The 27170-nt window shown below is 43.9% G+C and overlaps 1 protein-coding gene across 1 annotated transcript; it reads right to left on the bottom strand.

Annotated features, from left to right (window-relative positions):
• On the bottom strand, positions 1-27140 carry RDH10 (retinol dehydrogenase 10). The gene is made up of 6 exons (XM_009907616.2): positions 26351-27140; positions 25654-25892; positions 4802-4900; positions 3316-3461; positions 2872-3003; positions 1-831 (listed from the first exon to the last, which is right to left on the bottom strand). Exons 1-6 carry the CDS (start codon positions 26637-26639, stop codon positions 708-710), a joined length of 1029 nt encoding a protein of 342 aa, XP_009905918.2. The 5' UTR covers positions 26640-27140; the 3' UTR covers positions 1-707.
• Between the last annotated feature and the right edge of the window lie 30 nt (positions 27141-27170).

Raw genomic sequence — 27170 nt, 5'->3', positions numbered from 1 at the left:
AAAATCAGTTTAAACCATAGACTGCATTCCTAGAAAAGCAGAGGCCCAGGACTAGTTTGCTCTGAGCATATTGGAGACATTCACTGGCCTTTGAATCAGCAGAGACATACAAAGTCCTTTTTCTCTCTGCTGAAATAGAACACACACAGTTGCTACAATAGAGTGACATCACAATTTGGCCATGTGTCCTTCCAAGTGCTGGGGTGAACAAGCGGAGATGCATTCAGAAACTGGAATTTGCTAAAAGGTCATGAGCAGTAGCTGAAGAATCAAGGTTCCCTTCCCTCCCCATTCCCAAATAACAGAGGGAAAGACAGTTTCTGAAACATTGCTTTGTGGAGCTGGAGAGGGTGCTTAGGGGCCTTGGCAGGCTGAAGAAGAGATCTCACACAGTGCATCTCTACAAGAAGTATCGTGACCGGTTCCCTGTACATACAGTGATATTCTAAAGGACAATGGTGGCAGCTACATCATAAATTCACTTTGCTTACCTATCACATTTTCCAAGTATTCTAGTCAGTTTTTATTTACAGTATATATAAAAAAAAAATCATTGATTTTTTTTGAGTTCAATACACAGGTTTAGGACTCAAGAGAATGCCACGGTAAGATGCCGACATTTGCATGTTAGATGCAAGTGCACTTCACCATTCAGTCATATAACATGATCATATTCACCATCACACCTCAGTCCATCCAAAATAGTGTCAAATCCCATTTTTTGCTTCATTGTTGTTTGTAGCTTGCTTCCTCTGAGCAATGAAAGGGTACATACACTTGTCTGCTCCCAGGAATCGGTACATGCACACCACTGCTTCAAAGGGCAGAATGCTGGCAAAGAGAGGTCAGCAAATGGTTAGAAGACAGCACAAACAAACCTCTGCTTACACTACGTACTTTCTCTCCCTAAGAAGCACAGTTACTATGGGGGAGGCTTCTTAGAGACTAGTGATTTTTATTTCACAGGGGTACTTAGAGAATTGCAATTCTGAAGTCTTAACCACACAGCAAGCAGAAAGGAGGAAGAAGCTATTTATTCACATGCCTCCATCTTAGATGAGGCTTTCTGCTGCTACTTTACAAGTGTGATGGCCTGTTTTAAATGGGGATGAGGGGGTGTCAAGGGAATCACAGAAGGCCTAAAAAAGCAAAGCATCAGCAGAGGTCATCAGACATTTCAGATATTCTTTAATGTAGGATTACTGCTAATGCCATTCTTTGATTACCAGATGTCTAACAACCTTGACTTACATTCTAAGCTCAATCACCCATCCTCAGAAAGTGAGGTCTGAAGAGAGACATTTCCCTCTCCCCATCTCCAGATAAAATCCCAAGAAGTGACCACGTGATAAGTGTACTGGCTACAGACCCTCCTCTCCTTCCCAAACCCACAAAATAGTACTTCAATTTTAAGTGCAGTGCTCACAAGCCCTAGTAAAGGACTAAGATAGGATTTCCTCATTCCTGGAAATAGAGGCAGGCATTCAGTGGAAAGCAGCGCACAGAATCCAGCCATGAGGAGTACTGACCACTGAAGCACTGAGAAGCAGACGTCACCAGTACAGGTGTCCTCACTGCCAGCACTACTGCTTGTACAGTAGCCACTGGAAGGCCTTTGATCTGAGTGCTGCTGCCTGGGGCATGGATTATGCAGAAGCTTTGATCTCCCTGTTGAAAGTGAAAGTGTTGAACCAAGACAACCCGAAGGCCCTTTGATGTGACTGTTGCTGCATAAGGCACTGCTTGTGTAGAGAGCACTGAAGCACTCTGAGCTTCTAAGAAGTCAGTTCCTAAAGATGCTGACAGTGGCCTTGACTTTCTGGAGAACTCTCCTTCAGGGAAGTGCTGAGCAGTGAAGGCTCCTCTAGTCTTTGGTGAGCCTATCCACCATAGGGGACTTGACACAGAGAAGAGCTACTGCCTTGCAAGGGGAATAAAAGTCCCCAGGATTGTCAGCTTCGGCCATCCTTTGCAGAAAGAAGAGGCAGTGCTACCTTCTAAAGGTTCCTTCTACAAGCCAGAGATTTAAAAGGATAACAGAGCTGTGAATCTGCTCTCTAAAGCAGACTGCAAGTGATGCTGCATCAGCAGGTCTGAGCCAGCTCCAATAGCATCATGCAGCACTGAACTGTTAGCCTGCTTACTAAAGAGAGTTTTAGTCTGTGCCTAGAAAATTTTCTGCAGGTCTTGAACAGAAAGTGATAGAATGTAAGTAAATTACCATTGGATAAAAAAAGGAAAATAATAGAAATCTAAATAATCCCATGGGACAGATCTCTAACATAAGTTAGTAATGCAAACTAGCTCTCTTCTCTCTGCTTCCTTTGCTCTGGCAGATACTAGCACTGGCTTCTGTGGGCTTTGCTGACCTGGTCTGGCAATTTTATGTTGGGGATAATTTCAACCCACCACAGAGAGCTCCCATCCAAAAACTGTCCTGTGTTAGACAGAACAAAGGACACAATCAAAAATAGCCCTTCCTCCAAACTTAGACCGAAAATGGATTTTCCATTTCTCTATCCCAACTGTGCAAGTTGTGGAGAATCTGCAGCAGGGCCTCCCACACACCGGCTCTACAGACAGAGCTAGAGGTTACTTTGCTGGCAGCTGCCTCCTTCCTCAAGAGGAACCCAAACAATGGAAAGAAGTCTGCTGAAAAGAAAATAGGATTCTAGAGAAGGGAAAATACCAGAAGGGTAAACCAAGGTTGCACAATACATGAGATCTCAGGTTTATGGAGCCTCCCAAGCAAGCCATGAATGACCTCTGAACTCTAACAAAAGAGCACCGACGGCCTGTGGGGGTGGGAGGCTGCTTGTACCCAGCAAGTGGCCGTGGCTCGCGAGCTTGAGCTGGCACCTCAGCTCCTACCTTTTCATGAAGGTGACCATATACATGAGGCGAGGTGTGCAGATCATGGGCTGGTCTGTGAGGATAGCTCTCATAGCCTGCTTCACACAGTATTCTGGTTTCAAGGGCGGGAGGAAAGGCTCGATTTCTTTTCTGAGAGAGTTAAGACATATAGTAAGACACAAAAAGGACTGCAGGCTCAGTCAAGACTTCATTAACCCTTTTCTTCGGAATGCCTCAGCAGGAACAAAGACTTCCCACTTTTCAGATTCACTCTTAAGTCACAAAGAATATCGCTCAAAATTTGTGTTGCCTAAGTACAAAAGGGCAGAGTCTCTTTTCAAGTTTAACACTGACCCATTAAAGAAAATCTAATCATTAATTTAATGCTTTTATGCAATGGTTTAGTTACTTGCAAAGCACTTTTATGACACTACAAACAGAGCAGAAGGCAATTTTACTCACCTGATCCTGCATCCTCTAAACATTCCTGTATCTACAAGATAAGGGCAGACTAAAGTTGTTTTGATGCCATCCTTTTCAGCAGCCTTCAATTCGTGGCTCAAAGATTCATGGAAACCTACAGCTCCAAACTTGCTGGCACAATAATCCTGTGTCAGTAATGAGGAAAGGGAAAACATGGAACTTGAAAAGGACATTAAAAATGAACTGTGCTCAAAGCCAAAACATAGCTGAGGTGATTCTGCAGAGGTTTTCAAATCAACAACAAAAAGGCACCCAGTGACTGGAGCATCACATCAACTCATTTATCACTTTATTTTCGAGGCAATTAGTGCAGCAGGAAAGCTGAAGGTAGGAGGATATCACCTTGGATTCAAGTCTTTGAATCAGGCAGGCTTCACAGGGCAAGTTACTCCAATTACCAGCTTGCTTAATATTAAATGGTACAACAAATGACTGAGACACCCAATCCCACCTTGAGTCAGATAAGAAAAGGTTGGAGGGCTGGCAGGGAATAGATGTAAAATCTTAAATGCTTTGCTTTTCAAGCTAGCTTCAACAGAAGATGCCATGGAGATTTGAGAGCATTGTTTATTTTTCAGAAGTGCACACAGCTTGTATATCAAAAACATTATGTTCAGCAACATGCAAAAAGTATCTGCTTAGGCAGCAGCAGCTGAGCTTTCTCTTGGAAGTCCAGCTCTGCTGGTGGTCACACCCACAGACTAGGGAATTCTTTGTAGTTTTCTGAAGACAGTGAATACTCCACAAAGCCTGAAGTTACACCAGCTTCATTCATTTGTTACGAAACGCTGCGGCTTAAGGTCCAGGCCTGAGCCTTACCAATCTGCAGAGAAGTCTGTGCTGCTGGGGCAATATGGCCATGATTCTGCTAGACATGTTAAGTAGTTCTCACTGACAGAATGCTTTTTGTTCACACTTGTATTTGTGCTAGTGACCCAAAAAGCAAGATGAGTCTCTAATACTAACCTAGTTTATGTACCCAGCAAGTTTCACAAACTGGTGCTCTCAAAGAGCTGCTAGCTATGAGACAATCTAATGCTTTTAACCAGGAGTCCAGTGAAGCACAGAGCCATGTATGCTGGAAGAAAGGCTGGCAGCCATTTCCTCACAGAAACAGGAAACAGATTTTGAAAACCTTGCCTTGAGCTTAGCACTGTAGATCTTGACAGGAGTAGGTAGGTGGGCACCTCTCAGGTTCCTTAAATATATCAGGCAATTCAAAGATCATTTCGCATTCTGAAATCTTTAGCCAACTCAGGATTCCTCTCAAAGTAGCAAGTCTACATGCAAAGCAGGTGAATACAGTGTCTGCTCAAGTCCTGTGGATCCCACCCAGGAAATCATGTTGATGTGGGACTTGGCACCATAGCTTCCCACTATCTTTGAAGATTTGACTTAATTTTCTCTAGCTGATAAAACAAAAACCTTATCCTAAGCAAGAAGTGCTAATTATAGTCCAACAAACCTCCACTCCTGCAGTGCTGAACAATCCCAAGGAGCTTGCAACTGTCACAATGTGTCCATGATTCATTTCCAGCATCTTGGGAAGGAATGCTTTAGTGGTCTAGAAAGTCAAAAAAAACACACCACAAACCAACATAAGAGAAATCAGCCACCAACATTCCTCATTAGAGACAAGTGATCAAAACCTCTCCATTCATTATCAAGGGTTGTGAGGCATGATCACCACAAAGCTTTTCAACTCCAGGTTTGCCAGCACAAAATCTGCACCTTCTTTGTGAATTCAGACAACAAGGATTGCAGACCAGAAATCCTAAGGTTAAAGGATCAGTTGAGCTCAGACATGTTTATTCTTCTGCAAGAGATTAGTTATCAGAAAGAGATAATTTGAACCCAAAATGGAAGTAACTTTTTTTCCCTTTAAGAGAGAAAAAGGAATGCAAAGTGTTTAATTGCACCATCCAGCCCATCTCTTAAGAGCAGTGCTGATTATCAGCTCCAGTTATTGGCAGTATGGTTTGTAAGCTAGATATGGCTACTTTTATCCCATTAGCTTATCACCCTGGCCATTGTACTTTAAAACAGGTACAAGGGGAAGAGCGTTTGCTGATGTTACTTTTCACATGTAATGCAGTAAATATCTGCTAGCCTAAATTATTTTCCATCTTTATTAGCATCCATAAACATTGCTTTAACTAGAAAAGACATTTCTATGATCAGTTATACTTTTCTATTATCAGTTCAAGAGCTTCAAATGAAACCAAAAAGCAAGTCTCCAGATGAAACGATGATTTTAGCCTTTTATGCTTTGGTTACAACAAAGTTTGTTTCTGTTTACAAGCCCAAGATTTAACAGCTTGAAAAATTAGATTTTAAGCAGTAAATTGTAAGTATTTGCTAGAAGATCACTCCTGCTAGAACCCCTGCTTTTGCCATATGGTTTTAGAAGCTGACTCAACACTTACTCAAAAAGTATTAAGCAGAGCACCATATATGCTAAATACTAATGATAAATTAACGGAGTAGTGAAATTGTATGAGTAGTTCAGACCTCCCCCAGCTTCCAGGTTGCCAGTGTACTATGAGATCATTTCTAAATAGCCAAAGAACTTCAGGCAAGGCTTTTTAATCACAGCCACGCCCAGTTACTATATACATCTCTTAATGACAGAGCTGTTCTTTTCTGATTTGCTGAGTACCATAAATGCTGGAGCCTCCCAGAAATCTGGGCTTCCCCTGTCAGTTGGATCCAAACAGAGCACACAAATGCCCCTTCAGTATTTGCTGCTTGCTTGGTCGTGGGTCTGAGTGGAGTCAGCTGCATTCTTAAAGAGACATGCAAGCTGCAGCTGAAGCCATCTAATTCCATTCTTATGCTGTCTGCATTTTCCAATCGCAGACGTCAGGACAGTTTTGCTCTAATGATTTTCACATGTTCTTGTACAACATTTTTGCCTGCAGGTGTTAAATGACTAATCCAGACCTCTTAACACCACACAAAAGAGTGTTTTCACTGGACAGCTGGCAGAGGAGATTAACAGACCTCCTCACTCCTTGCCTTTTCTACTGTTGACTCACACAACTCCTAGATTCTGTCATAACTGCAATAATGAAGCTAATTATAAAAATAATCTGAGAGCGACTTGCCTTGCACTTGTTTGCTTACTCATGGCAGGGATCTCTAAACCTCCTATAGAGAGCCCTGGACAAGAGTTTAGTTTGCTGTTAAACTAAGCTGTGCCAGGCACACCAAGTTTCAGCCTCTCCTCTTTGTTGCATGGCAACAAAGGCCAGCCCTCAGAGGGCAGTGCCACCTGGAAAGGTGAGAGGCACTTGGCCAGCACTGAAGTTCTGCAGTATGGTGTTTGTCTGCAGCCTGCCTCCAACACCAGCACAGTGATGGGGGATACACCGCCTGGACCCTCCATGCTATCCCTGTAAGAGCTCTATGCTCCCAACTCAGTCCTGCTCACAATTTACTCCCCTCTGGAGCATTAGTCAGCTCCATCAATAGTTCCCACTCATGCCTCAGCTATCTGTCCACATCAGAATGACTGATTGCCACCTCATGCTGCCAGAAAGCTTGATAAAGCAAACTGAAGCCCTGGCTGAAAACCACAGCAACTGCAGAAAGGAAGGGGCACTCATCTTGGAGTTTCTCTTGGGGGACTGAAAGAAGGGGAAAAAAAGCAGTAATAGATTTATTTTCCTACCACTTCCAAGACATGAGTCAGTCTTTTCTTCCATGAGAAGTGCACCATGCTTTGCTATGCCACTGCCTTTTTTTTTGTTTCCTCCTATATTTTTCTATTTTTTAATTGTGAGGAACTATTATGTCCATAAATACCATTATTTAAGCTGAAGAAGAGAATTTTCCCAGGCATATACATATTGGGCTACAGAGAATAACTAGAACCACCAGCAGCTGTCAGAAAGCCTGCACTCCAACACAACAATTACAAAGACTGAGTTTTCAGAGCTTGTGACATTTTCAGCCAAGAGGAAGTGGCACATGATGAACAATTCCTGCTGAGGACAACTTTGGATGACATCTTTGGCAGTTCAAGTGCAGACTCAACAACTCCCAGCAGCAGGACTACAGTGACTTCATGTATGTCATCTCTTAAAAGGCCATTTATGGCCCCACAGGAAAAAACGCAGCTCCTGTGCTCTGAAGACATTTAGCAATTCAGGGAAATGTTTGCATGACACCTCAGTGTTCTGAAGCAGCCTGTTCAGAGCAGGTCCTGTGCTTTCTCATGAGATATTACCCTGCAAATCCATTTAAAACCTGAAGCTGAAGCAGTCTATAAAGATAGCACAACTGTCATATATAGAAAGCTTAGCAGGCAACTATCTATCTCAAATCTCAGAGAAAGTCATCTTGGTTGCTGCCATTCTCCAGCCATCTGCAACATCTGGGAGTCAGTACTGGAAAACAAGCACTGTCAGAGGCAGACACACCCTATGGGGGGATGCATTTCCAGCCTCAGAGTGAAGACTTGCCCACTGCTCCTCCCAGCCACCTCTTGCTGGGAAAAACAAACCCCAACTGAAGTTACTCTCTGTCACAGTATAAGCAATCCCCAAAGAAAGCAGTATTCTTACTGAGCCTCCTTCCTAGACTGAAGCAGCTTCCTCCATACTCTGGTCCTCAGTTTTTCTGCCTGCCACATAAACAAGATCAGCCTAGTTTCTTGTTCCTAGATTCTTTCAGCTTCAGCTACATCTGCCTACCAGACCTGAAGTCTTCTGTGTGCTTGTTGTGCTGCTGAGAAACTAGTTAAGAGTTTGGCCGGCTCAGGGCAGGATGCCTCCTGGGTGGCCTTCCCATCTGGAGTTTGTCTGAACAGGTAGCACAGCCCACATCAGTCTGAGGTGATGCATGGCCATGCTAATCCTCCATTAGAAAAAAGTATTAGAAGACACCGAGCAAGAAATGTGTTTTGACCATGGCATTAGAGGTCATGAACCAGGCCCCCAAAATAATTCAAATCAACTCAAGTGATTTAATCAAACTATCTGCCTTCTAGTTTGATGCTTTGGCTTTTGGTTTTACCTCTCACAGCTGCAGAGGAAGACGCATAACCAAAACATTTAAGTACTTAAAGTCAGAGCCGAGTCTCTTATTAATGACAAACATAAGACTTCTCCACACTGAGGAGAAACTAGCAAGCAGAGTAGAGTGGCTCCAAGGAATCGTCGTGATGCATCAGGGAAGTGTTCAACACCACAAAATTGAAGTTAAGCATCCTCTTCACTCAAAATTACCTGCTGCTTCCCTTTTTGTAAATAGTAAAAATGGACCACCCCCCCAAAAAGCATAGTGCAAACATGCAGATTCCAGCCTACATTTCCACCCTGGTGGAGCTACAGCAACTAGGCAGGCTGGCTAGAACATAGGAAGCTGTTCTGAACAGAGCGCAAAGCCAGTTTTCCAAGCGAGTTTAACCTGTAAGTTTTTTGGCACCTGCGGATCAATTCCTGATCTTTTAAGCATTTCCCTCTATGCTTCTGAATATCCCAGCAAGAACAAACTATTCCCAGTAGCTGTAACCAAACATTTCATGTGCACACAGCTTTAATGACTTGCTTCTCACAAGTGTGAAACTGAACAAGCATTTACATGTCACTTCATAGCTTTCGTAATCTGTTCTCAACATTTTGGTTTACGGCAAATTAACTTCTAACAGTCTAGCACTTCTTCCCTCCCCTTCCCCAAATTCTTTAGTCCCATTCTTAATGAAACAGAACTCAAAAGATTGTGCAACACAAAGAGCAGCCCAGCTGCAATGTCAAGACAAATTAGTCTAAATACAGCAACTGAGAATATGAAGAAATTACTGTGTTTGGGAAAGTGATTTTTTTAATTACATTTTGGATTAATTATTCTTAAGGAGGAATGCAAGTGCCCAGGGAAAACAATGTCAGCTGTATGCAGCTCAGGACAATGGGTACTGAGTGCAGAGAGCACAGCAAAGTGTGTGTTACCTCTTGTTTGTACCAGAGAAAGCAAGCAAGCGAGCAGGTACCACGCATAAGGTCCTTTAAGTTTCTGGGTTTCACTACAGTCTTTTCATAATTTCTGCCTTCTCTCCATAAGTAAGCTCCTGTACTGGCAGGCAGGAATTCCTTTATGCCAAAAGAAAATTCATTGTCCTTTCAGCCCCTTCAGGTAAGGAGGACAGGGTATGGTTTTCCCCCTGGGGCTGACCAGAGCAGGCGAGTTTACCTGACTCCAGCTCTCCACACCAGTAGTGTACTGGTGTAGCAGAGAAGACATCTCCCAAGCCACAGCTGTTCCTGACTGCCAGGACAGCTGCATGACAGTGCAGGTAAGGCAGCATTTGGGTGAAAGTGTTGTTTCATCTGCATGTTAAACACCACTTGGCCAGACCCAAGAAGCAAAATTGGTGTCAAGGACTCATCCAGACAACTCTGGGAACTAAGGTACCAGAGACAGCAACAGCCTGGTGTCATGCATTTCAGCTAATGCTGGACTACTACTCTCATGCAGCAGTGGAGCCAGTGACAAGAAAATGTTTTTGTCTATCCTCTTGCCCCCTCAGCTTTTCTTCCAATTCTCCTTCACAGACCACAGCAGGACATACTGCAGGTTCTCCTAGGCCCATACGGAATCCATGACCACCACACTGCAGGTTCTAGTCCCATACAGAACAGCAAGTGGCCATCACTCCACCACAGAATGAAACAGATATCCACATGCCCCAGTTTCCTTTCCAGTAGCTGAGATGGAATGCAGGAAGGTCCCTCTAAATCCTCTACTGTGGCAGCCTTGCCTTGCAGTAGTTCTGTCCAAACTGGGTAGCACTGGCACTACTGTGTGTTAAAAGGGAAAGAAAAGTGCCTGGAAGGCAGCAATACTCCACAACAAGCTTATCAGTAAATACTCTGAAGTTATTTTCAGCTACAGCCATATAGCCCAGCTTATTTCAGAGATAAGCACTTCAAGTTTTATAAACACAATAAAACTTCACTTGCAGGACTTGAGTAAAAGCTATCCCCAAACAGTTTTAGAAGAGGCCTTGAAAATCCTACATCTGTGTCACTTCCAACTAAAACTTATTCAAGTTAGAGGCCAGAATATCAAAAGTGCCTTCTCACCCACCAAAGCACACAGTTACAAGCCTCGCTGTAACCATTTACTTTCCTTCTAACTTTATTTGGTTCCAAGGAGGAATGAGAATGACTTGTCACTTGCACTATCATCTCGACTTCCCCCAGAAGCTCTCTGCATCCTTTTTACATTCCATTTCTCTCAAATATTAGGTTAAGGTGAGATTAGTAACTGTGCCAAGACTACACGAAAATAACTGCTCCTGAGCTGAAACTTGAGAGACCGCACAGCACAAAGGACATGGCTGCCTGTAAGTCTGAATACAAAAGGCAGAAAGAAATCTACAACTACTGTTGACCTTGCTAACATAAGGTGTTCTTTGAAGGACCTTAGATGTCTCTGCTGACTGTTTTCAAGAAGCTCTGGGCCCCTTCTGGACAATTAGCCACTAGGTAAATGTTAGACTAGCTATGGAAATCAGTACTATTTCTGATCTTTGGTTTCTATTGTCAAGAAGTGATAATGAGAAGTAGGCCAGAATCACTCCGTCTTCCTCAAGTAATGAATTAACAGACATTTCTCTGAACTTGTGATGGGTCTACCCAGATCCTTTGGCACCAAAAAGGATCAGGAGATAAACCTGACATCCCCAAGCCAAACTTCCAGAGACAGCACAAAAGAAAACCATTCAATGATTGCCCTGCGTTCACGAGTGCTAACTAGGCCTTCCAACATTTTATCTCAAAAAGAGATCCTTAGTAAGCTCTTAGCAGGCAACACAACCTTCTATTTCTCTATTTTAAGTCCTTCACATAACCCCCCAGGTTTGGGGCCATGTGGATTCCTTTAATATTGAATTGCAGCTGCAGTTCCTACTTAACATAGATGCACAGCAATAATGCTACATTTTGCCTTGTAATCAAGAGCCCAGGGAAGAACAAGATAGACTTAAACAGAAGCCTGTAATGATGATGAGTAACAAGGAAGCAAAGCCACAGCCCCAGACCCAATCCTCTGCAAATGAAGGATATCCAAAGTCTGAAGATCTACCCAAATTAAGAGGTGAAGATAAAGTGAACACTTTGAAGAACTAAGTCACAATGAAATGCAACATAAACTTAAAACAGTAGTTGATTTACAGGGCATCTTTTTTCCTCTCTCCAACTCTACATTAAACACTGCTTGGAAGTACATGAAGTCTTAAAAAAACCCACCAAACAAAAAACCAAGTGCTTAAAGTAATGGCTTATTTCATTATAAATCCACATGAGTAATTAACATTCCTGTTTTCTCCACCTCATGACCGATGCATACACCACCCACCACCCCCCCGTTTCTCAACAAAGTATTTAATCAGCTGAGAAGCACCAAGATTGTACAACACTTGATTAAATCTTATTTACTGGAGTTTGCAAGTGGGTTTCTTAGCAGTAACAAACAACTGTCATGCTATTAAGTAAGCCACAGGCCATGTCTACATTACAACCTTGCTCAGCATTTGTACTATTTAAGGTGCAGTTCCAAAATTGCTTCAATTTTCAAAGCCAACAGTTACCACTGTTTCCCCTGAACGGGTCAGTTATTGTGCTCGTTCCTCTTACATGGAGTCAATGCATGTTGAATGTATCAGGAGAAAGCAGAAACTGAATTAAGTAGTTTCCTTCATCAGAACCTAGTGCCAGCAAGCTGTTTACAGTCAGCAGACAGTAAAGATAAGATAAGTAATGCTATTAAAAAAACCCAAACCAACAAAAACACAGGAAACCAATACCAGTAGTTATCTCTCAAACATTAATCACTGATTTCCACTCTTTACTACTCAAACTAATTACGCCATGCCCAGGGCAAATGAACACTGCCTGGCTAAACTGCCTTTCCTATAGTTTGTTAACAAGGCCCAGCTGAAAAAGGGTTGTGCCTACAGAGAGTGGGATGGGAAGAGCTTAGGGAAGGACATTGCAACAGGAACTTTTTTCCTGCTGCCTTATGCCACTACAATTGTATCTTCCTTCCCTTCTATGGGCTTCCTTTCCTGTGATCTTAGGTAACTAAGACTGGAGTAAAAAGCAGCTTGGTTCTCCCTCTCATCTGAAACACAGGGTAAGTACTCAGGAATACTACCTAAATAATACATTTCCTGCTTCAGAAATTTTCCTCCTTGACAAAAGCTAAGGTTTCTTGTGATGTGCTGCTAATCAAACTCCCAGCTCTCTTACAGAAAGCTTTTCTGTACTCTCCACCATAGCATTGCTCTAGGTTTTGAGTGTACTTTTAATCAGGGCAGGGGCTTAGGCACATGTAACACAGCCAAAGCTGGCCTTGATTTCTGTAACATTTCACTTCTGTTTGAAGGGGTCACTACTTCATAGGCATTCTGGGCATGAAGAAGTTCAAGCATTCCAGCTGAACTAGCCTTGTTATTCCTCTACCATCAAGTGAAAGTTGGAGCCTTCCTCTTACTGCTATGCACTCTGCAATCTTCATGCTTCTGAGAACTTTTGTACTGTCTTTAAGAGGAAACAGATTTTAGATTTACATGCTTTTAAAATTGTTTCCACCCTCAATGTCAAGCCTGTCATGTAAAGTGTCTGATCTTTCTAACGACTATGCCACCAGCCATTTCTGTGGAAGTATCTAGCTGCCTTTAATGGACATGCCATAAGGCAACCAACTTGTCTGCTTTCATCTGCACTTGCAGATGCCACTTCACTGATGTCTAACTTCCTACCTATGCAGCAATACATATCATTGTTTCAGTCATTGATTGTACATTTAGAACTCTTGCCCCCAGAGTCCACACATTTTCCCTTCCCTATGGTCACGAAAAACAAAGCACATTCCCACAGGCTACCCAGAGAGGCTATGAAAAATCTCCATCCCTGGAGATACTCTGAAGTTGTTTGGACACAGTCTTGAACCACTGGCTCTAGGTGACCCTGATGACCCCCGTCCATCCTTAACCATTCTGTGATTCTCCACTTAAGTACACCTACTCCCCGTTCAACAGACCATTGCTCTTCCTCAGGAAGACAGTCACAAACCAGAAGAGACCTTGTACTCTTTATCTCTGTGTTAACCATGAGTTTATCAACTCATGATCTTAACTAAGTGGGAAAGATGCTGATTCCTTTGCCTTATCTCCCCTGTATCGCCCCCTACGCTATAATAAATTATCCTCCTCTGAGACAGCATCTGTTCTACCTCCATTTCCCCTTCTCCTTTGGTCTAAAGCTTTTTCAGCTAGAGAGAAGGTCCAATGAAGCAGTGCAGAGCATCTAGATGAATTTCTTGGGGAATTAACAGGTTTCCAGCTGAGTTCAGAACACCCCCCCCGGCTGTTTTCAAAAATTAACCACATTCCCCTGGCTGTAAGATGCCTTCCAGTAACACCACCAGCTTCTGAAGGGTACTCTGAGCCTTCACAGACAATTCTGCCTGCTTGGAATTGTAATGCTTTTTACACAGGTTGGACAAAGCAATCATATTGGATCCTCCACAGCTAGCAATGAATAGGGAGGAAGATGGCATCTCTGTTGGAGCAGAGTGGAAGTATAAAACATAAATTGCCAGTGACATTTGCTGTGGACTTCAAATGCCAAACTACTCTAAAAGCTGAAAAGGCTTAGTAGTAGCTAAGATGGCATGGAAGAGAGCTGCTGGAGGCCTAGCTGTGTCTGCCTCACACAGCGAAAGAAGCAAGGGACAAGCCTAGAGTGCAGTGGAACTCAGGAACAAATATACACATGCCAAGCTCTGCAGTCAGCACAAATTTAAGGCATAACCAAGCATAAGAACTGAGCTTGCAAAGTACTTAGGCTCAAATGCTGACCTCTTGCTTCCTGCCCAAAGGCAACTTCTTACACTAGTTGATATTTATCCTTCACAGATACCAATCTCATTGTACTCTCCGATTATCACAGCTACCAAATAACAATTGCTGTTCAATTTTAAGCAAATATTAGATGGTTGGCAGCAGGCACTGCAAAGGACCACACAGTTTAAAGGAAGTAAGTCCTTCTGCTCCCATCTACCATGTCAGCATTTGAGCTTTCCAAACACCCAGTTTAACACATAGCTCCAACACAGCTGTGACAAGAACTGAAGTTACAGTCCCAGTAGGTATCACCATCAACCTCATTCTCCTAACTTTGCATTTCTCAAAATGTCAAATCTGAAACTACTGGTGAAGTGATGTAAGAAATTAACACTTAGGTACTCTTTCCACAAAAGCCAGTTTAAGCTCTGTTGAAGCCAAGCCACTAGAAATTCTGCTTTGTTTATATACCAACAAATGGCCACACAGCATTTCAGAGCTATGTTGACATTAGGGTAACAAATACATTAGTCCCTCATCTTCATTAGCACAAACTTGCAGCAAATGTCCAACCATTTGGAGAGCTGGGTTTTACTGCCAGCTATTTGATAATCTTAACAAAAAGGCAAACATACCCCTCTGAGTCAGCAAAAAATTCAAACAACAAATTCGTTTGGCAAATATTAGATAAGAGCTCAGAATAGCCTGTTCAGTGACCAAGAACACAAGCCAGCTTTTAAATATATATTTTTCTCTAGCTTGCCATAAGCTTAGTCATCTTCTGCAATATTTAGTAAAACTTGGTATTTTAGTCTGCATGTTTCCAAAATATTAGAGAATGGTACTGTCAGAGCTACTGATGGAAAATACGAAGTCACCGTTCGTGTTTTGTGATTTATGTACCAGCCTTTTCAAGAAGTTGCTGAACATGTGAGACAGTTGTCTTCTGTTCAAGACACCTTAATGAAAATACCTCCACAGAACTGCAATTGCCAATGAAAGCTGACTCACTTTTACTTATCCCCTCCATCTCAGTCATTGGGTCATTGATTTGAATCACTTATTTGATAAGAAGGAAAGCAAGTGTAGCACAAAAGGAATGAGATTAGAAGTAAAGTTTCCTTTTCCATGTAACAGTCTTCCTTAGTGGAAACAGAAGAATAAAAAAAGATACTACAGTTGAATAGAAATTTAACTTCAAAGTTTAGTTAGGAAACAGCAAGCACCTGGAAGGCTGCAACTTCCCACAAATAGGAAGTAAGATTTTTAGAAGCATGAAGTTTAGAGGTTTTCACAAACCCAAGGCGTTGCTTTTGCACACCTGCGGAAGAAAGAGCGTGCGGAAAACAGCCTTAGCTGGCAAGCTTTTGCTTCATATGCCAAAGGCTAAAATGGCAAAATATAACTCCAGCTAAGAGAGTGATCAAAACAGCAACTAACACAATGTTCAAAGATTCTGCTTGCACAGGCGTTTTAACCACACACCGGCAAACTGCTCGCTTTCCTGGGGCTGAGGTTTCGAAGACAGAGATACTTATTACCATTGCCTGCAGCAACGATGCTCATTCCCCACAAGCTGGAGCTTGGCCCTGGCCTGGTTTTTCCACACTCAATTGATTTCCAGAGAAGTCAGACTGCAGTAGGCACAGGGATCACTGCTATGACAGCAGTCATGGTATTGGTGGCAGCCAAATCAGCCAGAGTTGTTAACATTATTTAATGTGTTCAGAAAACTGACTTCCCTTTATCTAGGGGCTTTTAATAGTGTGCAGTCAAAACACTGCTATCTCTTTAGAAGCTGGCTTGTTAACACCAGTGGTGGATTTGCTATAGATTGGAACCATTTATGACTTCTTAACTATATGGAGTCTGTAAAATCCTATCCCAGAGAACCTGTGCAAGAATGAGCTATCATTAGACAGCTGCAGAGCTCTTGTTTACAGCTGTATGGTTCTATCCCTATTCCTCCTCACCCTTTCCCCAACACATGCCCCACACACTGGCTAGTTGAAGTCTGAAATATTGATGAAATGATTCTAAACAGAAAAACTGATCAACTTGGCCAAGAAAATTAATAACTTTCCTTGCTGCCCACCAGACAAGCCAGTGGACTGAATGGGCTCACCAAAGGGTATGATGAATGCCGAAGACACATTGAAGGGGGGTCCACATGTGACAGTTTGCCACCACAAAGCTAGCCTTGCAGTTCCATCAAATGCACTGGGTTGGAAAGGACCTTTAAATGTCACCTAATCAAACACCCCCTGCAGTAAGCATGGATGTCCCCAATTAGATCAGGGTGCCCAGAGCCCCATCAAGCCTGACCTTCAATGTGTCCTGGGACGGGAGGCTTCCACCACCTCCTTGGGCAGCCTGTTCCAGTGTTACATAGTAAGCCAACAGAAAATTTGGACGAGTTACTTTTAAGTGTGTATGGAAGCTCTTTTCCAAACTGACACTGAAAGAGGAGTGCTCAAAAAGCTGTCATACAAGTTCAAACAGATGGCAAAGAAGCCAGCACCAGGGCACATTTAGGTGCAGAATTCAACAGCCAAACAAACTTGAATTTCAAAAGGCTCACACCAAGCCAGTCACCTCATCTCCACAGCTGTTCCAGCACTCCTTGGCCTACCATGCCCTCCCATCCCAGTTGTGGTAACTCACTCATATCAAGTGTTACTTTAACTGGTATATAAATCATTATATTAACATAATTATTTACAAGAACAGAGTGTTCCTTTAGAAGTGTAAGCACAGAGGCAAATCGCTCTCATTTGCGACATGCCCTCTTTCAAACTAACCCCCAGAAGGAGATTCTACCAATCTCCAAGTCTCACCTACATTGTAACTGCATACAGCACTGCCTGTAAATGAGCTTCAGCTTGCCTTTGCCTTTTCCCCCCAAAAGACAGACAGGTATCAGTAACTTTACCATTGGTGTGAAGAGCTAGAAAACCACAGAGGTCAAGGGAGCAAAGTTTCTCAAGAGCAGCTCTGGCTCTGGCTTTTACAAAGGACTGAGGAAAAGTTTAGCACTAGAGATAGGTAACAACCCCCTTCCCCCCCCACAAAACCCAACCACCCTCCCACCCCCAAAAGAACCCAACACACCAACCAAAAACAACCCATAAGGGCAATCAAAACTTGAGAAGCCCTGGGAAAGAATAACACTTCACAGCTGATAGAGATAGACATTGAAAATATTTAAACCCAACAGCTCTACAATGGCAGAGGTGGCTGTAGAAAGCATAACATCCATCTTCCTTCAACCGGTCTAGTCAGGATAACTGATGACACAGAGCTACAGAAAAGGATTGCTCACCCACACAGAGCAAGACAGGTCAGTTAAGACAGGTCCTAGACAGTGATGCCAATTCTGGGTTAGGAGGACACGTAGCCACATCAGGATTGCTTTTCTCCACAGCTGAGCACACAAACACTCCTGCCCTCTGCAAGTCTGCAATAGTGGCTTGGCTGTTACAGAAAGTTAGTAGCTTAATGAGAGCTTATTAACTTAGCTGCTGTTCAGAAAATAAAAGCAGATGAGCCTTGTAAATAGAAGACTCTGACACTTCTAAACTCCCCTGCCCTCCTAACCTCCACAGGACAAGAAAGGCACACACACCATCCTTCAGATTACTTGACTGAAACAGTGAAAAGCCACTCTGCACTTCTAGTGAACTTAGGCGCCACACAGGCAAAGACTTGAGTTTCATTCAGGGTTTTCCTGTACCCTCAAATCCTTCACAAGGAACAGCAAAATATCAGATCAAAGTCAGTGCAGAAAGGTTCTGCTTATTCAGTCAACCTACTTCATTCCATAACAGCAGGAATTTAATCATCACACTGATCACTCATTCAGGACCATTCCTTCAGAGCAGATTAGCAATCCTGAAAGCATTCATAGGGTTTGATAGCATGTCTGTGATGATCAGAAAGAGTCACAGTAGACAAGTGCAATTCTCCCAAAGGGCCTTACTTTTGCAAGCTAGGCTGCTATTCCAGCTCTAGTTTAGATGGCTGCAGAACTGCAAGCTAGTAACAATTGATTAATACTTCAAATAGTTTGGCAGTCTTGGCATGGCCTCTTCAGAACAACTTTCTTTTCTTTAATGGACCTTTCACATTGCTTTTCTGTGAAGCATGTTACTGTTTGCACCTGAACTCTTCAAGGTTCACATAGTTTAATACACAGAAGGAAAAGGTTGATCACACCTTATCGTGGACACTAATCTACAAAAAAGCATGGGTGGCAGTCACAGAGTCTCTGGTTTGTGCTCTTTGAGACTCTAAGGTCTGTGCAACAAATGGTGCAGCAAATTCATTTCCAAAGCATGCCTGAGAGAAGCTGGGGCAAAGGCTTGGGTGCAGCTGAAGTGTTTTAAGGGGAAGATTCTGAATGGTCCTCTCATATTCCTTAACTGATGGGGATGAAAAATCAAACACTACACTGTTTAAGAGAAAGCCAGGAAATGCATGAATCCAGCTGCTGTTTGAAAAAGAAAAATAAGTCAGCATTCTCCTCTACACAAGGAATATGCTCTAGCACAGAAAGTACATGTTAGGACAGCAGGCTGTTCAAAGAATCTTTGATGCCATCTTCCCACTGCTCTGATGGAAGTGTTGCCAAATAAACAAGACAAGAGTACTATAAGCAGTTCTGCTCAGAATCTTCTCTAAGCAACTGCTCATCTACAGGAGACAATGAAGAACCATGACTGACCAGTCTCAATGGACCTCAAGGACTAGAGATGAGTAACTTGTGGAATAAGCAGCCTTTGGTGGGCATCAGTCTGAAATCCAAATTATAGGTGGTCGAATTTATAGGATTCCTCCACAGGGTAACTGAATGGGCATTTGGTATGAGACTGAGACCCACCTCCCACCCCATCCCAACATGAGTAATGATCACAGAATAACAGAATGTTAGGGGTTGGAAGGGACCTTCAGAGATCATCCAGTCCAATCCCCCTACCAGAGCAGGATCACCTAGAGTAGGTCACACAAGAACTCATCCACGTAGGTATCGGATGTCTCCAGAAAAGGAGACCACGACCTCTCTGGGTAGCCTGTTCCAGTGCTTTGTCACCCTCAAAGGAAAGAAGTTTCTCCTCATGTTGAGGAAGAACTTCCTCATTGCAGCTTATACATGTTGTTCCTGTCCTACTATTGGGCACCACTGAAAAGAGACTGGCAACTCCGTTTTGCCATTCACAAAAAACTCAAAAGACAGCTCACTTCCACATGAGTATCTGAAACAGAAATACCAACATTACAAACCTCTCCATGCCTTTGACTTGTATCAACATCTTGTTCCTTCCTTCCAGGAACAAGTAACAGATGTTCATCCACTGGTGATTCTTCCACACACTTCAGATGAGCATGTGCCTGAAGGGCCATTTTTATCTTCCTCATGTCTGCTCTGAAACTGACATCAGATTGCTTCTACAGCCAAAGCTTAGACATACAGGTACCTGAAGTAAACAGTCTGGGTTGGTGACACCAGACATCAGAAAAATGAAATGATCACTACAGCTAGACCAGGACTCCAAGGGTAGGTTACAGACGTGCATCAAATGCAAAACAGATTACAAAACTAAAAACTGCATGCTGGTGACAACTCTGCTTGTACCAGGCAAGCTCCTGGTAGACCATAAAATAAATCTGAGGAAAGTTCTGAACCAGTAGTCTTGTGCCCACTCATCTGCCAGAAATAAACCAAACAAATTCAGGCTGGGCAGAAAATGGAGAGAATGCAGCACTGAGGAGAAGGACTTGTGGGTGCTGGGTGATGAGAAGCTCAACATGAGCAGGCAATGTGCACTGGCAGCCCAGAAACCAACCCTCTCCTGGTTTGCTCCCCAGCAGTGTGGGTAGCAGGAAGGGGATCCTGCCCCTTTGCTCCACTCCGGTGAGAACCCACCTGGAGTCCTGTGTCCAGCTCTGCAGCCCCCAACACAAGAAGGACATGGTAGACTGGGTCCAGAGGAAGCCACAAAGATGATCAGAGGGCTGAAGCATTTCTGCTATGAAGACAGGTTGGAAGAGTTGGGAGTGTTCAGCCTGGAGAAAGAGGCTGCAGAGAGACATTTGAGCAGCCTTCCAGTATTTGAAGGGGGGCTACAGGAGAGCTGGAGAGGGACTTCTGACAAAGGCACGAAGCAATAGGATCAAGGGTGATGGTCTAAAACCAGAAGTTGGATTTAGTTGAGACACTGTGAAGAAACCCTTCACTATGAAGGTGGTGAGGCACTGGAACAGGTTGCCCAGGGAAGTTGTGGGGGCTCCAACCCTGACAGAGTTCCGAAGCAGGCAGGATGTGGCCTCAAACAATCTGGTGTCCTTTCCCATGGCAGAGGGGTTGGAACTAGATGATCTTAAAAGTCCCTTCCAATCCAGCCCATTCTGTGAAATATATATGCAGCCATTCATTTTCTGAAGATGTGTTGAGTGCATTCCCTCAAACTGGGAAAGAGCAGCTTTCTGGAGCACGTATCTGGATGATGGCATTTCCTCTATTTTCTTGAGGGATGAACCCAAGAACAGAGCCATACCAAAGCACTTAAAAATTCTAAGTGCAACTAATAGGACTATTTGCACAGCTAAGAGTATGGCTGCTTTTCCCTTCATATCCACCAACCAGCATGCTGCCACAGCATACAGAACACATGCTGTCCAGGGTCATTCCCTGGGGCGTGCAGTTGGAATAATTTTGCAGATGAAGAGTTAGTTTTCAGGATACTTTGTGTTACATGTAAATATCTCACTGGACCCTGATACAACTCACTTTTCAAAGAAAAGAACTCAAGAACTTGTAGATTAAACTTTACAAGTAAATTCATGTATCTTAGGAAAAAAAGTAGCTATTTCCAGTTATCAAAAATATTAAAGATAGCTAGCTGACCTGTCAGTGGAATATTGTGTCTATAGAGACAAAGACAAAAATCAAAGTGAATGTCAACAGACTCAGTCTGGTACTGGTTGAAATAACAGAGCTTAAGGTGTCTTTTCTTCTGTAGAAGATTCAGTAAGCACACAAATGCAATATTCCATATTTAAACCAAAACTATAGGCATAAGAAAGCTTTATTTAATACCAGGGAGGTTGAAGAGACCAGGATACCAGTAAGTATTTACAGGTAGTTATCTGTGAGCCATTATTATTTTCCAAGGCTTTAGCAACCCTGTCAGCCTAATAAATATAACAGCTGCATAAACAGGTATTTAACTCAGTAACTCTCCATTACCTTTCTTTCCCAGGTACATTTATGAATGCCCTAATTACTTGAGTAATATTTCCCTCTTTCCTCAGCATTTGTCTCTTCCTGTACCAGTGTTAGGCCACCTCAAAGATCATTCAAAAATCAAGTAGTTTAAGTGAATGAAGACAACTACTCCAGTTAAGGCAGCTGTACCCAGCTCCTCAAACTCAGACCCCAGTCTCTCATTACATGGATTTTTATTTATTAAAAATATGACAGAGATGGAGCTGAATGCTTTTGCTTCCCCCTTTTGGTAAGTTGGAGAGAAGTCCTTTAGGAGGAGAAATTGCAGATGGAAGTTTTAGAGGAACCACACAACAGGGAAATGCAGATCACTGTTCTCTCAGATCTCAGCACAGAAGATCTGGTATAGAAGAGCTCTGCTGTCACACAACTTCCCAGATCCTGATCATCGCTTAGTCCCGACCCCTCCGTAAGTCCCATTCAACAACCACATCTAGGATTGCCTAGGCACTATGCTGAAGTACAATATTGATACCTGCTTACCCAGTGATGGCATGATTCTTCCAGAAAAAAAAGTTGGAGTAGGTAGGTAATGTCAAATTGCCCTGAAATAAGCTCATACAGTAGTTCATTCAATGCAGCTCCACAATCTAAAGCACAGTATTTCAATACTTAAGCTTGATTGTGAGACCACCAGAAAAACAGTGTTGTGTTCCTATGGGTTCTTAAAACTTAAAGCAACAGCTTTAGCTTGTGCTGTGATTTAGCATTTCTCAAATCTGAAACTTGACATATCCCAGAGTGATCATTTCCTCATCTGCAGAAGTTCCTCTGTAGTAACTGACAAGTACAGTTGAGTAGGTTCTTATTCTCCCAACAGCCTGGCAGGAAAGAGCATTACATTCCTGCTACAGCTTTATGCATCTGCAAACTGTAGCAAACCAGAGCTGGCTTGTTTCAAACTAGAATGGATTTTGTCCCTATGCTTTCAATATCAGAAGCATTCAAGTTATCACAGCATGAAATAACAGGCATTTAATACTGCAGTGGATTTTATGCTGTGGAAATTGCTACATGATGCAGTGGTGACATGTTTATATAGAACACTCACAGGAAGGATTATACAAATCATGAATGTCAGCAAAATGGAAAGCATCTGTTTAGGTTGTGGCACACTGCTAAGACTCTCCTGACTGCCAGTCTGTGATATGGTGTACAGCCCAGCTGGAGTCACAACAGTAAACCAGTGACAGGCTGTCATGACACTGCCTACTGCGGAAGTTGGTCAGTCTTCAGATCATAGCTAACATAAAACAAGCTCACATCAGCTGCATTCTGCACAAAGCAGGCAAACAATCTTAGTGCAGATGTTTCAAGGGCATGATACCAGAGACCCATTTTAAGGGCTCATGTAGAAGCACACCAAGGCTTGATTAACGATCAAGGAATGAGAAAATTTCCCCTGGCACATATTTAAAAAGCACAGCAACCCCAAAGCTCAACAACACTCCAGAAGGTACAGACACTCCATTGCTGAAGCAATGTTATGTGGAAGTCTCATATCTTCATAAAACACATTTACATGGTTTTGGATGAAACACCCTCCAAGAATAGTTAAAAGCCTACATAACACTCTGGAGCATTAGCTTTGCTTTTGGACCACCAGTTCAGCTGACACAGAGAAGACTATCTGTGTAAAATTTCACATATTTAGACACATTGTTCTATTTAAGTTAGCATTGCCTTGCATCAAAAAATATTGGCTTCAGCAGCCCATTCAGATGATATCTTATGAATTAACTACTATGGCTTTTAACAGAAGTCCACCCACTGCTGGCCAAGCCAACCCTTTCTGGGATCATGAAGGGGAGCACAAGGAAAAAAGCTTTGCCAACAGCAAAATAAACACCCCACCAAAACAAAAAAGGAAAAGCAGAGCAGACATGGGCTCTGCAGGAAGTGTACATATGAACAGATCCTCAATTACATAAAGGGTATTGATTGCTCCTTAGAAGCTTAAGCCAAGATCTAAAGTTCCATAGTTCAGACCTAGCTACACAATCTTAAAAATTGTTTCACTTGGAAAAGACCTCTAAGATCAAGTCCAACCATCAAACTAAGACCACCATGGCCATTAAACCATGAGCCAAAGTGCCATGTCCACGCATTTCTTGAACACCTTCAGGGATGGCAACTCCACCACCTCCCTAGGCAGCCAATTCTAGTACCTGACCACTCATGCAGCAAAGAAATTTTTCCTTATCTCCATCCTAAACCTTGCCTGGCACAATTGCAGGACATTCCCTCTTGCTCTATCACCTGATGCTAGGGAGAAGAAACCACCTCAAACCTCCTCTCAGGGACTAGTAAAGAACAATGAGGTCTCCCCTCAGCCTTCTCTTCTCCACACTAAACAACTCCTCTTCCTTCAGATGATCCTCATAAGACTTCTCCAGACCCTTCACCAGCTTTCTTGCCCTTCTCTGGACATGCTCTGGCACCTCAATATTCTTCTCGGCGTGAGGGCCCCAAAACTGAACTCAGTATTAGAGGCGTGGCCTCCCCAGTTTTGCATACAGGGGAACAATCGTTGCCCTGGTCCTGCTGGCAGGAGTTTTGGGGGGGGGGGGGGGGTTAATTTTAAAGTTATTTCACATTGTAACATTTAGAGAGAAATTAAATTGTTGTGGAAACCCAGTCATAGCAATACTAGACCCTAAGTTTAGTTTTGTGTTACTGTAAGTCTCAGAACACAAAGAGCGCTTTAAAAAGGTCTCTGAAACGACGATATAAAAGTGTATGACTTAGGCCTGAAGGAAGAACAGCTGGAGAATTTAGGATCCTCCCATATTTTAATTAATGGTGATGTCATAATTTAGAGTTCTTGGAAACTTTGTCAATTCACCATTTAAACCACATCAATAACACTCATGAAATGTAGCACACATCTCTGCTTAAAGATCAATTTAACTTTCCTGTCAGGGAACACACAGAGCTCCTGCCATAAGAAATACATGGGCTTTCTCTGAACCTTTCAAACCTGCCTTAAAATATACTTCCAGTGTTTGAAAGAGTTCCTAAACACACTATCTTGTGTGCACCAAAGCTTAAAGCACTCTCTGAAAGCTTTACAATACATTGGAAAAAGGCTGCTCTGCCATTAAGTGTTTCACAGTGCAGACTGGAAGGGGCTCCTTTAGGGTTATGAAACAGCATTTCATTTCCACAAAAAAAAGTTAGGTTTGGGAGGGCCTTTTATGTTTTGAAGATGAGACATTTTACAAAATTTTACTAAGAAAAGGTAAAACCAGCCAAAGAAGGCTTAAGCTGAAGTATATTTCACATTACTTAATCCTTTGATTGTTATGCAAGTGTATTTCATAACCTTACTTGAAGGCCCAAGGAACAGTTTTAGTACTAACAATGGGCTCAGTCTGACAGCTAATGCCAACCCAAGTGTGCATCGTGCCCTCCTTCAATGCTCCAATTTATGTAATTCCACACTGTCATGGGCTTAAAAATAAGCCACGTGGGAAACCAAGGGTTAGAAAGACAAGAAAGATCACATAGCTTGTTCTCCTTGATTAACATCTGCCAGTTATGGAGACATCACCCCAGACACCGTATTGAAGATTTTCTTACATCTACTGGCAGTCCCCAGGGAAAACTATGAGAACAAATATGCAGGACTCCTGAAAAAGTGTTTGAGCTTGATTTCTTGAGAAGTCTTTTTTGCCTTTCCTCCCAGCCCTCAAAAGGAATAATTTGCTTCCAAGGCAATTCAAACAACATTTCCAGCAGGGATTTTAAAGTGTGGGGTTTGGTGGTTCCCCCCTCCCCCCCCGCAATGTGCAAGTTTGCTATTGTAATCATCATTAAAACAGCATCTTAAAGCTGCTAACGTGCTGTCAGAAGACTATGGGAAGACTGAAAAGTCATTCATTAACAGTAACAAACTTTAAGCAGACTCAGAGGTTACACTTGCAAAATGTTTTATACTAAGGGCAGCATAAAAGGTCACAAGAGTTAAATTTTAAGATTTCACAGTGGATATAGTCGATTTAAAACTATTTGTTAGTAATTTTAATACCCTAAAAAACGCTGTTAAACAGAACAGCAAATTTAAGATGTAAAGCCTTTGAAGCATTGAGTTTGCAAACTAAAATAAACAAGTGCAAAACTCAACGATACAGGAGTTAAGGGACAGCAGGACAAGAAGTGGCAGAAAGTTTATAGTTACCCAGAAGTGTGCATGACAGTTGACCATCATGGTCCTCTCAATAAGCTCATCAGGACACTCCAGAAGATGGTGCCCAGAGACCACGCCAGCATTGTTAACCAGGACGGACACCTCGCCAACCTCCTTGCGGACCCTCTCAGCTGTCGAGTAGACATTTTCTCTTTTGCCCACATCACAGGTGTACGTGTAAACCTGCAAGTTGCAGTGGGGCAGCGCATCTTTTTCTCCATCTCCAGATACTAGGGAACAGAAAGATAACAGGGCAGGGAGGGCATAGGGAAGAAAAGTTCTTGGTCGTATCTTGACATGCAAATAAGTAATCAAATGAGAACAGCGAATGTGTTTCCATTACAGCGAAGCGTCTATTTACTTCGGTGTCATCATGGCATACGAAGACTCATTTATGCCCTATTGCTAACAAAGCGTTTTAAGCGGAGGGAGAGGTTTTAAAGCTGCCGTTGAAGCCCAAGGCTCCACGAAGCAGGTCTCTGCTCATCGCTCCCCACCGGTGCCCCGGCGGGCCGAGATACTGACACTGTCCGCTACAGGTGAGAGCGGCCCGGGCTGTGTCTCGCCGGACAGGCGGCCTTAGCTAACTCTCCCCCGCGCCGGGACAGGGCCGGCAACTTGGCAGGTGAGCGGCGAGGGCCGGCGCCCGGGCCAGCCCGCGGAGCCCGGCCCAGCAGAGTACGCTTACCTCTGGGAGCGGCGGCGGCCGCCTCGGCCATCTCCCGGTAGATGTGTCGCACCATGCCCGCCGTCTCCTCGTTGCTCTGCGTGTTGATGTCCCAAAGCACCAGCAGCGCCCGGCGCCGGGCAAACTCCAGCGCGAAGAGGCGGCCCAGGCCGCTGCCCGCCCCGGTGATCAGGCACACCTGCCCCGCCACGCTCTTCTCCTTGGGCCGCACCAGCCACTTGGCCGCGGCCAACACGAAAGCCCACAGCACTCGGAAAGTCACCACGAAGAGCTCCAGCAGGATGTTCATGCTGTCGGGGGACCCGCGCGTCCCGGCACGGCCGCCCGCGGAGCCGGAGGGGACGGACGCCGGCGGCGCGGAGTTTCCCAGCGGCGGAGGCGGCTCCTCCTTGCCGCCCAACTCCCCCTACCTGGGGCCGCCCCTACCCAGGATCTCCTGCTGAGGGCAGGGAGACAGACTCCGTTCCCACTACCGCTGGTCCCAGCGCACCGCCCAAAACAGGGTTTCTCCCCCTCTCCGCGCCTCCCGCACTCGGAGCCGAGCGCTGCCGCGGCCCCGCACCCTGCCTCAGTCACACGCGCAAGCAGGGAGCACAGACTCAGCGATGCCCGCCTGCTGCCGCCACCTCCGAGGCGCAGAACAATCTCACCGCCACTGGCATTGAGCATCTTACGCGCTCAACCCCTATATAGGGCGGGCCGGGCGGCTGGGCCCCTCCCCGCGCCGGCACAGCCCTCCCCGCAGTGCCGGGACCCCCGCCTCCGCTCCGCCCCGCTGCCGGGGGCGAGTCCCACGGCCGCAATAGGCCTCAGCGGAGGG

This window comes from Dryobates pubescens, chromosome 14 (genome assembly GCF_014839835.1).
Source record: "Dryobates pubescens isolate bDryPub1 chromosome 14, bDryPub1.pri, whole genome shotgun sequence".
In the NCBI taxonomy this organism is placed as follows: domain Eukaryota; kingdom Metazoa; phylum Chordata; class Aves; order Piciformes; family Picidae; genus Dryobates; species Dryobates pubescens.
This window is presented reverse-complemented; position numbering and strand designations above follow the sequence as displayed.